This window comes from Drosophila obscura, unplaced genomic scaffold (genome assembly GCF_018151105.1).
Source record: "Drosophila obscura isolate BZ-5 IFL unplaced genomic scaffold, ASM1815110v1 contig_1, whole genome shotgun sequence".
NCBI classification, from domain to species: Eukaryota; Metazoa; Arthropoda; class Insecta; order Diptera; family Drosophilidae; genus Drosophila; species Drosophila obscura.
Window position 1 is genome coordinate 2,241,594 of NW_024542679.1, and position 15,733 is coordinate 2,257,326.

At 42.4% G+C, this 15,733-nt stretch overlaps 3 protein-coding genes across 3 annotated transcripts in view; 1 reads left to right on the plus strand and 2 right to left on the minus strand.

The window, feature by feature from the left end:
• Positions 1-13: 13 nt before the first annotated feature.
• Positions 14-1,348, minus strand: LOC111075835 (osteopetrosis-associated transmembrane protein 1). The gene is made up of 4 exons (XM_022369328.2): positions 981-1,348; positions 714-898; positions 466-646; positions 14-395 (listed from the first exon to the last, which is right to left on the minus strand). Exons 1-4 carry the CDS (start codon positions 1,303-1,305, stop codon positions 196-198), a joined length of 891 nt encoding a protein of 296 aa, XP_022225020.2. The 5' UTR covers positions 1,306-1,348; the 3' UTR covers positions 14-195.
• A 313-nt stretch (positions 1,349-1,661) lies between these two features.
• The window catches only part of LOC111075844 (spectrin beta chain, non-erythrocytic 1), a 35,823-nt gene continuing 21,751 nt past the window's right edge, over positions 1,662-15,733 (plus strand). Inside the window, exons 1-2 of the mRNA XM_041593663.1 lie at positions 1,662-1,808; positions 2,459-2,654. The gene's annotated coding sequence lies outside the window, so the exon portion shown is untranslated. The remainder of the gene's footprint in view (positions 1,809-2,458; positions 2,655-15,733) is intronic.
• LOC111075845 (E3 ubiquitin-protein ligase RNF185-like) lies at positions 4,861-5,954 on the minus strand. Its single transcript, XM_041593666.1, has one exon. The coding sequence runs from the start codon at positions 5,920-5,922 to the stop codon at positions 5,137-5,139; it is 786 nt and encodes a 261-aa protein (XP_041449600.1). The 5' UTR covers positions 5,923-5,954; the 3' UTR covers positions 4,861-5,136.

Here is a 15,733-nt window from a genome sequence, read left to right on the forward strand (position 1 = left end):
AGAATTTGTTTGATTACAAATCTATAAAAAAAGTTTGTTACTTTATTTGGAGATATCACACAAGTGGCACGATTCGAAAAAATATTTTATACATATATCTTATAGGAGGAGGGTGATAATCTACGCCCCACAATGTAGTTACGAATGGGTTCAATGGATGACTTTTAGAATATTTCGAAAATGGGGTTCAAATACTTAGGCTCTCTTTGGTTTCACTAACAACTCTTCATCGCTGGAGTCCAATGCAGAGTCAGATTCAGGGTCGATCCCTGCGCCGCTCAACACGATGGCAATCTTCTCCGTTCTGGCAGTCACTGCCTCTGGCGCTTCCGTGGGCGTCGACAGCACAGCGGCGGTGATGAGAGCAGAAGTTGATGGGGCATCCAATGCGGGAACTATACAAAATTATACAGAATAAAAAATGAAGAAAGAAAGTCTCAAATCGAGTGGGTGGGAAACACTTACTCTCCTCGTTGAGGAGTCCATGATTCGCCTCCCGCCGCTTGGTCAGCACAATGGCGGTGATGTAGAAGGTAACGATGGGCAGTAGGACCACCACACAGACGGCAATTAGGAATGTATTTAGGTTAACCTCCCGCTGACAGCATTTTAACGTTTTAGACCAATTCGAACGTGTGCGATTCATCTGGAAGAAAAAGGTTGAAATGAGAGTGAAGTCACAGTTGAGTTGCTCAGTTCGTGGTGCCTCTTACACTGTCCTGAATATCAAAGCACACATGTCCTTTGTTTGCCTTCTCCATTGCCAAGTAAAATTGGTTCAGATCGATGTAGTCCCCCTTGCAGGCGACGCAAGGATCCCCGTGATGTACACTGAGACAGCCACTCAGAGTGTTCCACTTTTCGTCATATAGGTCCGAATGATTGCTATTGTAGCAATCTGCAAGCGGGAAGAGAGAGAGAGGAATTGCTCAGAGGTGGAGGATGCATGACTCAGAGGAATGTAATCGTTTTCGTGTTACCCTCGCAGCTTGCCTTCTGCCAGAGATTTGTGAGTATGCCCTGGGTGGTGGGCACCACATTGATGCGATCCGAATCGAGATATATCTTCGAACAGTTTGGACTGGAGAGCAACGCATCGTAGTAGCGCGTAAGATTCCTATACTCCAATTCGCATCCAATGCAGAGCCGCACAGGGACGGATTTTGTGGTGGCGCAGTACACAAATTTACTCTGCCCATCGCCCAATTCGGCCACCAGAATTTTGCAGGTCTTATTTTTGTGTTTGGCAAGCAACAGGCTGCAGTTGCAGCTTAAAACAAAAAAAAATGCAAACAACAGCGACATTTCTTTCGTTATTTTACCCGAAAATCCTATCGACAATTGACTTGCGGATATCGATAGCCGCAACTATCAAAGGGAGAGAAAAATCTCGTGTCACGGTACTAGGCGACTTCTTCTACCAAATTTTAGAGGTAAATTAAGAATTACAGGGTATAGAAATTCCCCTACTAGACCAGGCAGCGGTTTAGCCATTTTAATTTATGCCAGAAAAATGGTATTTGATTGATTTATTCAAAATAAAACGCCGAAAAGCTTATCGCACAGAAATATCGATATGCTCTTACTTGAAGCGCAAAAATGAGTAACAAGTGTGGTATTTTTTACCGATTAGTCCGCGGTCACACTGGGTCCCACAAAAATTTGAAAAAGACACGATCGAAAAGACGTGCGCGCGGACGAAAGCGCGCCAGTGGAATTGAAAAATTGTTGATCGACAAAAACCGCTAACAACAAATACCTACATGAGATCCCGTGCGCCGTACCAACAACGATACCATTAACCAAACGTAAATCTCTTTCTCGATGTGTTGTTTTGAGCCTGCTCTTGTTTTGTGGTTGTATTTGTGCTAATTAGAAAATTTTGCTGCTGCCGATCTTGCCGTTGCTGTTGCGCTTCTAACGCTGGTGCTTAAAACGCGGCTACTTCTAATTACTGCCCCAAAAACAAAATATAACTAACAAAAAAAAAACCTACAAAGCTGGTTTTTGCGCAGCAACGTGTTTGTGTGTGAAAGCGGCTTGGATGTGCGTTTGTGTGTGTGTGTGCATTGGAATTTGTTATTAAGGTCAGCCGCAGTCGCAGCGCAGCAGCAGCAGCAGCAGTGACAAAAATTCTTTGGCATAAATTAAAAAACAGAATACGAAAACAAGAAACCAAAACTACAATTCTTTTGATTTCTTTTACACACTTTTTTCGGGCTTTATCTACCCACAACAACAACAATAACCGCCGCAGCAGCCACAATAACAACTTTCCGGTTTTTCTCCTCCTGCTGCCCACCATCTTCGTGGCTTACGCGTTCTCTGCATCGTTTTCTTAACGAACACAAGCAGAGAGCAGGAGTAGAAGAGAAAGATCGTAAAAAGAGCCAAATCAAGTGAAAATATTGTAAATGAAAGATAAATAAAAAAAGGGAATTTATGTAAATTTAAACAGCAGCCGCAGCCGCCGCGCAGCAGCCAACAAGGAAAAAGAGAGATCACAGCGCAGCAGCAGAGGATATCTACGCAGAGCGTGAGATTCCAAGAGGAGAGCGGCAAAGTAGAGAGAGAGCGCAACAGATATTTGTGTAAGCCAGGACTATAACGTAAATCATTCACGCTGGATTTGGGATACTACGAGGCTGTTACAGGTGAGTGCAAAATGAATGGAACTACTATGCACGCGAGGGTGAGGAAGGCACTGTAAACTGTAAAGCCAAGCACCAAATAATATGGGTTTTACTGCCAATAAACCCCAACGTGTTGCATAAGCGTGCAGAGGATCGAGTTTGACTCTAAAACTGTACAGAAAGGGTGCGTGTGGTCAGCTCGTAAAATTAGCGTAGCGGAGCGAGAGGGATGGACATACGGAGTAAGTAATGCAGGGAGAGTGGCCCCCCACTACCACCCTATCTCCCTCTCTGATGATCTCTGTGTCAGTGTGCAGGTGTCTGCGACGTCATTAAAGCCAGGCTCCCTCTCTCACTCTCTGTGGGTCGTAAACTAGGCTAAGTAGGGTCTTAGCCAAAGCACGTTTTGGCTTCGCTCCCTCTCTATTTTGTTCCCCCTTGCTAGCTCGCTCGCTCGCTCTGGGCTTGGTTTATTTTTAAACCGCATTCCGCTTTGGCATTTGCCTGCTCGCTCGCTCATTAAGCATTCTGCAGTACCGTTAGCTGCAGTTTGGGAGCAACTGATGCCGGCGCTGCTGTGATTTGTAATTTGCTGTAAATGCATTTCGCCAAGACAATTGCCGTTTAAATTCAATTACGCGCTTAACGGGTCAGCCAAGAGGCCAACGACAGCAGCAACAGCAGCGCCGGCAACAACAAGGCCAAGGCGATCCGGAGGAAGAGGAAAAAGGGGGAGAGAGAGAGAGACATGCCATGCCAACGCCCCTGTAAACAGATGCCCTGCAGAAATTATAAAAAGTGCAGTCGCAAGCAGCAACAGTCGCCCAGTGCTTGTCCAACTGCAGGCGAAATACAATTCCTATTGGGAGGGAGGGAGACCGGAGAGACCCCCGTTGGTCCATTTTGGAATGCTCTTGTACATTCCCTCCACACAGGCACACATGTATGCATAGACAGTCATATGCATATGTTTGTATGTATGTGTGTGTTATTCTTGTTGCTGTTGCTGTGGCTGCATTTGTATACCCTTTGAACAGAGAGTATATTTAGTTTGGACCTATTTTTGTAATGCAGAGAAGAAGATAGAACAAATTTAGTACATATTTTAGTACATTGAAAATATAGTAATAGCGATCCATATACATAAATCTGAGTGATCCAGCCATCCTATTTACTGTCCCATAGAATGCTCATAAAGTTAGCATTGGAGTGATAAATCTTCAAGGGTATTACATCTGCGACCCCCGCATCTTTGTTGTTTTCTCTCAGTTTCTTTGGCATTTTGCGCAATTTGTGCGCTGTACTTTTTGTTTGTTCTTTGTTCCCCCTTCCTTTTTCCAATTGGAGTATTTTTAATGCTTTTGGTTAATTCCATTCGAAATCAGGTCCACGGCCCAGGTCAATCAATCAATCACCGCATTATATGGTTATATGACTACCTACCCTACCCTCCAATCCAATCAATCAAAGCCATTAAACGAATTTAGAACACTCTTTGCTTTTGTTTTTTTTTTGGGTGGCTCTTATCGCTGTCTCAAAGGTTTATTTAGTACTTTTGGACATTATTTCGAAAGGGAAATCAAAGAGACGCGAATGGGAATCATAAAGATAAAGCATTATTTAATGATGGTAATTGCTCAAGTGCCGCCGATGAGGGGGAGTTGCAATTACCCTATAATTAATTGAGAGACCCTGGAGACCCTGCAGGGGTCGGGATCTCTACTACGCTTGATGAGTGCCAATTGACTTTCCGTACTTACAACTGGGAGGGGGGATGTGCCGTATGCTCCGATTTGGCGATGGGAAGTGCAGTATCTTTCATTTGATGTGATTTTAATTTGGTTTTGGATATATTCTAAAGTAAATTCCTGAAATATTGTGCAATATACATATATCATATAATCTTGTGTTCAATCTTTACTGAGTGAAAAGGTCATGTGCTTGGGATTCCTGTTTCAGCCTGTTGACTGCTGCTGACGAATGTCACACTCAAATTCCGTTTTCCATGCCATGACAAATTCTATATAATACTATAATATATTCCACCCCATTTTAGCATTATCGCCCCGGCACATAGTCCAACAGAATATCATTGATTATTATTTAATCTATATATGAAATATGTATATGTATAGTAAAAATAGCCAATGTCACTTGCCAAAATGATAAGGAGAGGATCGATGCATGGAATGGGATGGAATGGGATGGAGAACCCCCTGGAAACATGTTCAATCTGAATGATGTGTCCATATATATTTCAGTTATATTTATCTGATGTTACAAATGATTTATAGATTATCAAGAGCCATACAGAAATATGTGTAATGTGTAAATTCAAATTAATAATATTGTGCGGCGACACGTGGGTTCTTTAGGGAAAAGAAGGGTTCATGTGAGTTCGTGTAAATAAATAACCAATCAACTCAGTATACTGAGTGTGTAAATCCATTGCAATGATTTTCTAACTATTAAAATTTTGGTGTTGGAACTGCCTGGCAAATTCCTATGAGAAGAATAGCCATAGGAAGCAAAATAAGGCCACATAAAGAAACAGCATGGAAAGGTTATGCTGATCGACGTTTGGGGCTGGGCCGCGATTGCCAGCCATCGGACGCGGTGCACCAACATTGAGTAGAGATCGAACAAAACCAAAAGGAGAAATATCAATGCCAAAATACATGTGAATGTCGCCACCAAATCCAAGTCCAAAGCGCGGTAGACCTAGACCAAAGCGAGCCGGCCTTGGTTCGCCGCGGTGTCCAGCAGGTCGTGGCGGACACTTCTTGCGAGGATCCACTTGATGCTTGTCATTTCGCCCATAAATTGGTATGACGTTGGCCTGGTCCACCAAGCCCTTGCATACGGGACAGAGTTTGACGCTGGGACGCGTCAATAGCCACTGGTGAAGGCAGGGCCAGCAGAACAAATGGCCGCACATGGTAACCACGGCATCCTTGGCGGTGTCGAAGCATATGTTGCAATCATAGGCACACTCATCGGTAGGCGGCTCGTCACCCCCGCTACCCGTAGAACTGTTCGGTTCGGTTGAGCCACTGGAGCCAGGCTCAGCGTCAGTCTTCAAAAGTGCCATTCTCCCATCAGAAAGAGAACTGCCCGTGTGTGAGTAGGTTGTAGCACTGGAAGAAGCAGCCACTACTTGCTCCGATATCAATTGTATTGCAGAATCACCATGTGAATTCTGTTTTTCAAGGTTCACGTGCTCGGCAACAACTGTGTCCGTACTGTGGACGTTACAGTTGTTGCCAATATTTATTGGGGCCGATTCCATGCCTTAGTCCCGAACTTGTGAGTCAATTTTCAGATTTTTTATTCAATTTAGCAATCGGACTTATCAGATTTTGCTTTTAGAATGCCGATACAATACCACAGTGATGGAATAAAAATGGGTATCTGTATCTGGGAAATAAATATTTACATTCCACACCTCATTCTGCGCCGATTGGACTCGTTCCAATTGGCTTTAACCATTGGCCAAGTGTGTCAGAGATATGCAAATAAATGGCTCGGAAAAGCAATTAGAAAATAACCGCAATAGAGCGGCTCTGTCTCTCTCTCTCTCTCTCTCTGTTTCTCGCTTTGGATTGCTGTCTGGTGGCACTCTCTTTTCACTTGCCTATGAAATGAAGTTTTTCTTGGTTTTTTTTTTTTTTATTTTTGGGGAAAAACTTGGCTAAGTTTGGCTTTAACTTGTTTTCTGTTTCCCTGAGCTCGCGCCAAAAAAAAAAACAGGAGAAATACCACATGAAATGCACATTCAAGGCTATAAGCCAGAAAATACAACAAAAAAAAAAACAACGTCAACGCCACTAAAAAGTAAACTTGCTCTCAAACTGGTTTTCCGCTCTCCCTATCTCTCTCTCTCTCTCTGGTGTGTGTCTGGTTGTCTGGTCTTTAGTACTTGGCTCACTCACAGCGGAGCTGTAGTTTGCTTTCTTTTTTTAGTCAGAGTCAAAGTCTGTTGACTGTTGACGATGACGACAACTACAACTACGACTGCATGTGGCCAAAAAATACATACATATCTCTCAGTCTTACAGTTATCACAGGCCCAAGAAGTGCGGCAACAATTTCTAGGCGGAATAATACAATAAAAGTCAAAAGTCTCTTAAAGTGATCGCAAAGCTTGCCAAGTTTTTTTTGTTGTTGCGAAACGATTGGTTCTAGCTAAAAGTTTAGTTCAAAGTACCAGATGTTCGTCTTACCCTTACCCTCCCCCTTATTGTTTGCCCAGCAGCTCTGATCCGCAACAATTACTACAATCGTACCGTAGAATCCACAGTAAATAATCCACAGTTTGCTTGTAACTGTTCCCTGGAACCAACACCACACCACCACCACCACGGAGACCGCCTCAACCTTGAAACTGGATTTGCAGTGAAATTTCTCACCCAAATCACAGCGCAAGCTCTCTCCCTCGCTCTCTTTCTCCCCGTCTCCTGTGTGTCTTGATTGTTTTTCGAGTTTTTGGAGCTTTGAGCCATAAACAATTGCCACATTTAAGGCTTATTTATTATGTAGCTGTCTCGTTTTTGGCCAAGCCATATGCCATGCCATGCCCATGCCTTTGGAATTTGGCTAATGCCAGTCAAGTGCAAAGAGTGGTTTCAATTTCGGCCTCAAGCTCAAGCTCAAGCGGGTGATCATTATCATCATCATCAGCAGCAGAGGAACCCACTTGACGACCGCTCCAACTGAGGATGGAGCTTATCCACAGCGGAAGTGGCGGCGCTGTTGGAATTCCGGTTAGAAAAACTAGCAAAAAACTAAAAAAACTAAAAACTAACAGCCGAACCATCTTATCAGCAGGTGGGTGGGGTTTCGCCTCTATTTTTTTATTTGTGAAGCAAAAGCCAACAACAAGAATTATACTCAGCCTTGAAGTTGAGTCTTAAATTTTGTGAGCAATTTGCCAATCATCTGAGAGTCATCTGTGGGAAACAAAACGAAGGAGCAGACACACAAATTTAATCATGTCTGTGAAGCGGTCAACAATTTGCAATTCTTTCAGCGTTTGTTTGTTCGTTTGTTGCTGTTTTAGGGGACCCCGGGTCCAATCAAAATATTTAGCTTTAAAATTGCAAGAAAAACAAAAGGAAGAGAAGATGATCGGACAAAACCAATAAACAAACAAAAGTTCAGCGAGGGAGAGCGTAGGAGAACAGCACGTTGCACAAATGTAAAACTGAAGCATAAAGCCGATAAGCAGTGGCTTTCAAACTTCCAACCGATCTTATGCTTTTGTTTTCCACTGTTGTAGCATCAAATGTGTAAGTACATACTTATGCATATGTACTATGTATGTATACATACATACATATGTATGCATGCATGTATGTATACGTAAATTCATCTTCTACTGCTGCTGCTTGCTGCTCGCTGCATATGAATCTTCGGCGAATCTTTTTGGTCGGAGGTCGGAGCTGGGCTGTGCCTTCGGGGCAATTAATTACATTTTGCGCACTTTGTTTCCGCTTTGCACCGCCGCTCTCTGTCTGTGAAGCGGTAGAATTTCGAACTCTTTTTTTTGCTTGCCTGTAATTATTTCTTTTGCTTTTCTTTGTTTTGGTTTTTCCCTCTCCTTTTAGAGTTGCTGTTGTTGTTTACCCAGTAAGCAAAATGGTGTAGCGAGGGCATATCGGTTGTGGCTCTTCGCCTTGGCTTTGGGCTTCTTCCATGTTAATTATTAATGGATATACCGCTAGTCGGTGCACTGAAGTAGAAGATCGCGGCACCGCACCCCCAGAGGAGAGGAAGGAGATTTGAAGCCGTAAAAGTGCCGCTGGTTCTTGGTTTTTCTGCCACTGCTGCTGCAGCTGGGAAGGTGTTGATGGTCATGCCCCATGTCCATGCTGTGTGTGTGTGTTTTGTGTGTCTGTGTGGTGGGGTGGGTTGGGGGCATTGATTTCGTATTTCGTATGCCTTGCAGCAGCGGCCTGAACCCCAAAGAACAATGCGCATGTGCGCTACTCGTAAATTGTTGGGTTTTTTTTTTATTTCGAGGTTCCTCTTCTGCTCCTCTCTCTTCTGGTTTGCATACATCGCTGCGTACATCGATCGGAATCAAAAAGCGTAACAGAGCAAAAAGCAGAAATGCCAAATATTTAAGCGGCACCGCCGAAGTACACACAGCTGTGAAGGCTGCCGAAGACCCGAGACAGCAGACCTACAGACGGACAGACGGACAGGCAGAGACCTACATACAGAGGGGGAGCGACTTACACGGAGGGAAAAAGCTCACACCAAAAATATAATTCATGGAGGGTTCCGTTCCGTTCCGTTCCGTTCCTTCGTTTGTTTCGGTTCTTTTCAACACCTTCGTAACTGAAAGGGAATAATAATACCCCATTTAGGGCACATATTTTTATTGGTTTTCTTTTGCCTGTGTTTGTTATTCAATCAAGATGGTTTTGCTTTAAGTGTAAACACATTAAGGTTGTGTAACTTTAAAGTCTCCAAGTCTTGGCTTGTTCGATTTATTCTGAAAATATTTAGTTTATAGGTTGGGAAACTAAGTTTTGCAACAATATAAACTAAAACTCCCATTAAAGTCCATTAAAAAGTGTGTTGCAAGATTAGGGGCCAGCCATTTCTCTCGGTGTATGTAGTGTCCACGGGACCACAGTGCTTGAGCCCTGTTTTGAGGCGCGACGTGGATTACCTTGCTATCGGCTTTGATGGTTTGGCTTTGGTTTTGGTTTGGTTTGGCTGCTTGGTTCTTCTTTCACTTTGGCATTCCTTGACGTACTTTATAAATTTTTTTGCTTTATTTTCTCTCTCTCTCTCTTTATGCCTCTCTGTTTCTGTTATTTATGTTACGAGTATGAGCGTTATGCGTTCCAGTTCTTTCACATGGGATTTACCAGGGAGGGGGGAGCGGGAGAGGAGGCTAAGAGATCAGTTAAGGCCATTCATTTAGGCCCAAAAATCGTTGACATTCTCCAACCAGTGTTGCCTCTGCTGATAATTATGGGCTGATGATGCCACAAATGAAATGTCTGTTTTCTTTGGCCTGTAAAAAATCTGCAACGTTATCTACCTCTGCTGCTGCTGCTGCCGCTGCTAATGGTACTCGACTGTTTTCCAACGGAAATATAGAAGCCTCCGCGCAATCAACGAATTTTGTTGTCCAGTCAATTTATGACTTTCTTTCTTTCTTTTCTTTTTTCGTTTGATATTTGTTTTATTTATGGCTATTGAGTGGACTTTTGCAGAGATAGTAGAGGGTATCTACATACCTGTGCACATATATGTATGTGTGTACATAGATATCTATGAAGTACTGTGACAAAACTTATCAGCGATATAAATTGATTGCAGCAGGTGCAGAATGCATGCGAGAATCGATGGAAAAAGCTAAATGATGTCAGCAGTGTTCAGAAGTGTCCAGAAGTGCTAGCAAAGAGTGAGTCATAGAGAACTGAACTAGACAGAGCAGAGGGAGGGAGAGGAAGCATCATCATTAGTTGTAGTTTTGATGCCTGGCCTTTTTTGATTAATTAGTTGGGAACAACTCTTCTTACTTTGCGTTCTCCCAGACATTTCTCACTCTACGCTCTCCCAGACACCTCTCTCATCAGATGATGACGCTGGCTCGTGACTCGTTCACTGGAATCCACTGACAGCATGTTTTACATTTGCATTTCTGCTGTTAAGCTGCTGGGAACAGCGCGCTTAACCTTAACCCTGCGATCAGCTTATATAACGCTACTTTTTTGTTAAAACCAACATCAGCAACAGAATTGACAATATTAATATGGCTGGCATAAAGGTTAAGGTACTCGTCTAGTCTCGTATCGTCTCGTTTCTGCTCGTGTTTGTTTCGGAACCAAATTACACGCTTAAATCGGGGAAAATATTTACTTAAACGCTGACATCAGAGGAATTGTAGCTGCTCCAGAGGTACCTGAAGAGAAAGAGAGCTATACAGAGAGGGGAGACTGACAATGATACCCAGAGAGAGAGAGAGAGAGGAGTACTGACCGAAACAATGAGAGAACTTCCAAGTTGTATTACTTTTCCCCCTCAACTCACCCAACCCACCACCTCAGAACTTCTTAAAATTGAATTTATTTTCTTTATATTTGTTTTAATTTTTTAGTTTGTGTAACTTTTACAGGTTTACTATCGTTGTCTGTTCTGCTTTTCGTCTGTTCTGCTGTTCATCTGTTTAGCATTGTAGCGTGAAGCAGCAAGCAGTCTTATGATCTTTTAGTTAAGTTTAGTTTTTTTTTGGTTTTTCGATTTTCAGTTTGTTTGCTCTTTTTATTTACGACGCTTTGATTATGACGCCCCTTTTCGGAGGAGGAGTGCAAAGACTTCATCAACCAAACAGCAGCAGCAACACAGATCGAGGCAGCAACACTGACAATAATTTGCATATGCCGCCCCTCGAGGCAGGAACACGTTTCCAGAAAGGGGACAGGGCAAAGTAGGGTCCCCAGGCTGTGGCAGTAATCAGGCCACCCGGCAGCAGCAGCATAGAGTTTGTTCCCAGGGACCCCCAGAAAAACAGCGGCACTGAAAAAGGTTCCACAAGAGGAACCCCTAAGCTTTGTGTTCGTTTCCATGGTATCTATTGACTAAAGATCTTGTTTTAATCCTATTTCTGCTGCAGACATCTGTTCAAATTAATTGTACCCTGTGAAAGTGTAGCTTTAGTATCTTTAGGCAGATTATAAATGAGTTATGGCAACATAGTACGAGATAGCCAAAATCCAATTTCATTCCACAGATAAAAGATACGAAATTTGCAGAGGAAAGCCACTGCTTTTGGGGGGAACACTGGGAGCACTGCGAGCTTCCCATCTACATGTATTTATAGCTGAAGTTCCTCTTCCAAAAAAAACTCCACTCCACTTGAAGAACTCCACTCGAAGATAATTTATTCGTGAAATGTTTTGCAAACACAGAGAGAAACCGCAAAGAATTCCACAGTATGTATTTCCCTTTCCCCCCGCCAAACCCTTATAACGTCATCGAAAATTAATTTCTCGTGTCGGGTAATTCTAAACTTGAATTTTTTTTGTATTTTATTATTTATTATTATTATTTTGTGGTTTGCGCAACGTGCTTTATGAAATGCAATTTTTGGGTGTAGCCTAAGGGGTTGGATGAGGGGGTGATTGGGTTCCACTGTAACGCCATATCAGAGTTTTTTGAGCCATCAAAAACTCATAAAATCGTTTGAAATTAATTTAAAATCCATAAGTTATCAAGGAATTACGACTGTTAACAACATTCAATGGGCCACAAGGCTATCTGTTGTTAAAAAATGATTCCAAAAATGTAAAGAGAAGATTTTAATGTTTCGAATGATTCGATTTTTATGGCCCCCTCCCCCAAACACTTGAGTAAACATGCGAGAGAAGCTGGGAGGAGGGGATTCACTGAAGCTTAGCCTGAAATATCATCTAAATTCCAATTAAAAAATGTTTCCATGAGCCACAGAGAGATCTCTCTTTTTGGAAGGGACGACTCCCTTCCATTGCCCTATCACATGATTTTTTTTTCAATTTCAATTAGAGGCATTTCGTCGTATAGAACAACAGATCGAACAGATCTCTAACTCTCGCATGTACTTCTTGTGTTTCGGGAATGATGACTATATTTTCTGTTGAAATATTTCCTCCGTTTCGTTTCCATCTTTTGTTTGCTGTCAAAAAATGAAATTGAATTGTTTCGGTCTAGCAGGCAGGCAGTCAGAGTCAGTCAGAGTCAGTCAGAGCTTGTTAGACGATCGTTTGATTGCCATTCCGCGTACATTTTAATTAAAACTAAGAAGCGAACGAGCGAATGGAAGGGAGGGAAGGAGGGAGGTTTGCTGCTATCAGCAGCGTTGGGTAACCTTAGCCTACTGAAACGCACTGTACCCGCCCTCAGAAGAAACATCTCGATAACGGAATGCGACTTTGGGGGGGATTTTTCGTAACTTCCTGCAAAATTTCAAACTAAAATAATTTGAAGGCGGCTTGCCTCAATGGAAAGAGTTCTTGAAGCCCTTCGCGCAATGGAAAGATTTCTTGGAACGACTCCCCAATGGAAATGTGTACTTGAAGCGTTTCCCCCCCAACTATGGAAATATTTATTTGAAGCGCGTTCTTCAAAGTGTTGGAATTATTGTGCAAATATTTGATCAAAACGATGACTGTGGAGTGTGGATTTTGGATTGGCGTGTATTCGTCATATATCTATCTATGTATGGGAGAGGGGACTCTGTACTACGAATATATATTATATATCCAGCACATGTCACCTCCACTCCACTCCAGTCCACTCGACCCCCCCATCCATTCATCGCGAATGAGTCACATTTCGCTGAGCTTCCAATTTTGGATACACAACACACGTGTTTTAGCGAGATAGGCCCCCATTAAGCCCTCCCCATATGCAAATCATTCATTGATTAAGTCATAGTTTCAATGCGCGAAACTTTTCGTGGGCAGATCGCCTGGGAATGCAAAAGACATTAATCAGTAGAAATGACAGAGAGACAGAGACAAAGAGGGAGAGAACTCCAGGCGAGAGCTGTCTTCGAATTACTATTTTCTATAGAAATAATAGCTAAAATCTAGATAAGTAGAGGGGTAAGAGACATTTTTGGGAAGAGAAACCCATATAAAAAGTAGGATTTCCATACAGAACTGTCTTTCATTTGATTCGAAGTTTATTCTTCTTGGAGAAAAAGGAACATTTTCTGCATTTTCTATTGAGTTGTGGCTACAATTAAAGTAATTCCCACATTTCAAAGTGTGTTTCCGTTTGATTAAACCCAAGGAAAGGCTTTAAAGAAGCATGGGGAATAGCCAAGAATAACTCTGGAATAACTCTGAAATATGTATCTCTCTTTTATAATCAATTAACTAATGTTAGTCACACTCTTAGCTGTGCCTCTGGCACTTCCTCCAGCATTCAATCAAAGAAAATCAATCAAAATGAAGCCTACAAGCTGTAACTCCAAGAGAGTCTAGCAACCATCTGTGTGTTGTATGTAGAAACCAGAGAGATCTTTGGTTAAATGGGGGGCTCTGTGTACGAGTATATCCGCCATAACGAATCTTAATGATGCCGCAATTAAAAGACGACGCGTGCCTCACTTGGAGCCTCGTCTTTGGGCAGAAAATTAATGAATCCCCACAGCCAGAGCAGACTCGAAAGCAGAAGCGCACAGAAATATAGTAAGTTCTCATTCGAAATCGATTAAAATTGATTCAAAATTAACGCCCCAATAGAAATGTTTCGAAATGTTTTCACTTTTAATTGATTTTTATTGTGTGCCAAAAACTACATAAATATCTGTAGGAGGGGGAGGGTAGAGAAATCTACGGGTACCAGTTGGAATCTATGAAATCTTTGGATAAATAAAAGATGAAATATCTCTGAGATCTCCCGCTGTGAAGCGCAGGAAGAAGCTTAAAAAAAAATATCATCAGCAGCTGCTTTTGTCGCCCAAAGAAAAAAAAGAGATTTGTAAAAAAAAATTGTTGTAGAAAAAGCGTTGGAAAAAGATGATGTCATCGTTTGATTATTTGATGGATTTATTTGTTTTGCCATGAGCATTAGGCCTGGCCCAAAACCCAAGCCCCACATTTTCCCAGGGCCCCCCTGGAAAAGGAAAGGCTGGGAAAAGTGTCGTTCATTCATTCATTCGATTGGGAATTGGGAAAACATTTCATGGCCAAAAGCCGCAAACAAACAACAACAGAAAACAACAAAAATCAACCAAAAAACATTCGGATTAAATCGGTGAAGCGGCGGCGGCGCCCTAAAAAATATTTGCATAGACAAAAGACAGGCAAATGGAAAAGAGATGGGGAGTGCAGAGAGAGATAGAGGGAGAGGCATAGAGGGTGAGGAAGAGAGATGTGCGTGAAATACGGTAGCAATCGGTGGCGCATGCGCAGAGGTCGCCGTTGCCAAAGAACGAATCGAATTGGACTCAAACATGGCCCAAAAGAGAGATGGAGATACAAGCAGAGCGAGAGAGAGTGAGAGAGCGAGAGAGGAGGGGAGCAGCAGCAGCAATAGAGAGATCCAAAAGTCAGAGTCGGCGTCGGTCCAATGATGAGGTCATCGAAAGAAGCATAGAATGTGCCATGGAATATGCACGACACGACACGACATGCCGTGTCGGATCGTAGCGGGTGCGGTTGCGGGTGCCACAGCAGGCGGACTGCCCCTCTGAAAGAGGGGGCCTGAAGGCACTATAAATATGGAGAAGGAGAAGGAAGGGAGTGTAGAAGAAAAATAGCATCAAATAATGGCAATGAGTGGGGGACGAGCAAGGAATATAGCAGAGGGCAGGAAAGCCGAAGAACCGAAAATAAGAATGAAGGAATAGAGGGAGTGGAGAATGAGGAGGAGAAGTAGAAGCAGAAGCAGAAGAAACATTGAATAGCCAAACATTGACTAATTTTTGCACAAATAACTTTCGGGGGGGCATCGGCATCGGATGAACGGCGGAGAGAGAGGTGGAGAGCGGAGTGGAGTGGCGGAGCAGCAACAATGAACAACAATTTCGATTTCAACAAAAGCAAAAGCCAAACTTGTACGAGTAAGAGCCATAAAAGTGAGGGAAGACATCGACCGATGGATGGACCGACCAAAGTATTACCGAATGTAATTTTTCCTCCTCCTCTTTTATGGATCTCTTGCTGCTTTTTTCTAATTTTTTTTTATGGCTATTTGTATGGCTGTTTTTGCTTTTGTACAAAAATCAGGCAAAATGTTTGGTAATTATTTTTAAAGAGCAAACGCCAATTTGATTGAAGCCCCCCATTGGATTGTGGAATTCAAGTTTGAATTTGTGTGTTTGCTTGGAGTAAAAAATGTAAATTGAATGATGGAATGCCAGCAGAATGATCGTTAAACTATTGCCAGACGATTGAGAGATGGATTAGGAGTGAAACTACATTATCTATCTATCTATATCTGAGGCATGCAATGATGGAAATGGAAAACTACTTTTAGTTCATCTCTAAATCTCTAAATTAAAATAATTAAAAAGGAATGAAACCAAATCATTAATCTAATAATAATAAAACCCAACAGAAGATTAATACCAAATCTTTTTTTTTCTTTTC

What these genes read in the sequence shown, in the direction of transcription:
- LOC111075835 (XM_022369328.2), bottom strand. Translation starts at nt 1,305, where the DNA reads ATGTCGCTGTTGTTTGCATTTTTTTTTGTTTTAAGCTGCAACTGCAGC. An exon ending in GCTTTGATATTCAGGACAGT is followed by an intron (nt 647 to 713) that starts GTAAGAGGCACC and finishes TTTTTCTTCCAG; the next exon opens with ATGAATCGCACACGTTCGAA. An exon ending in TGGACTCCTCAACGAGGAGA is followed by an intron (nt 396 to 465) that starts GTAAGTGTTTCC and finishes AATTTTGTATAG; the next exon opens with TTCCCGCATTGGATGCCCCA.
- LOC111075845 (XM_041593666.1), bottom strand. Translation starts at nt 5,922, where the DNA reads ATGGAATCGGCCCCAATAAATATTGGCAACAACTGTAACGTCCACAGT.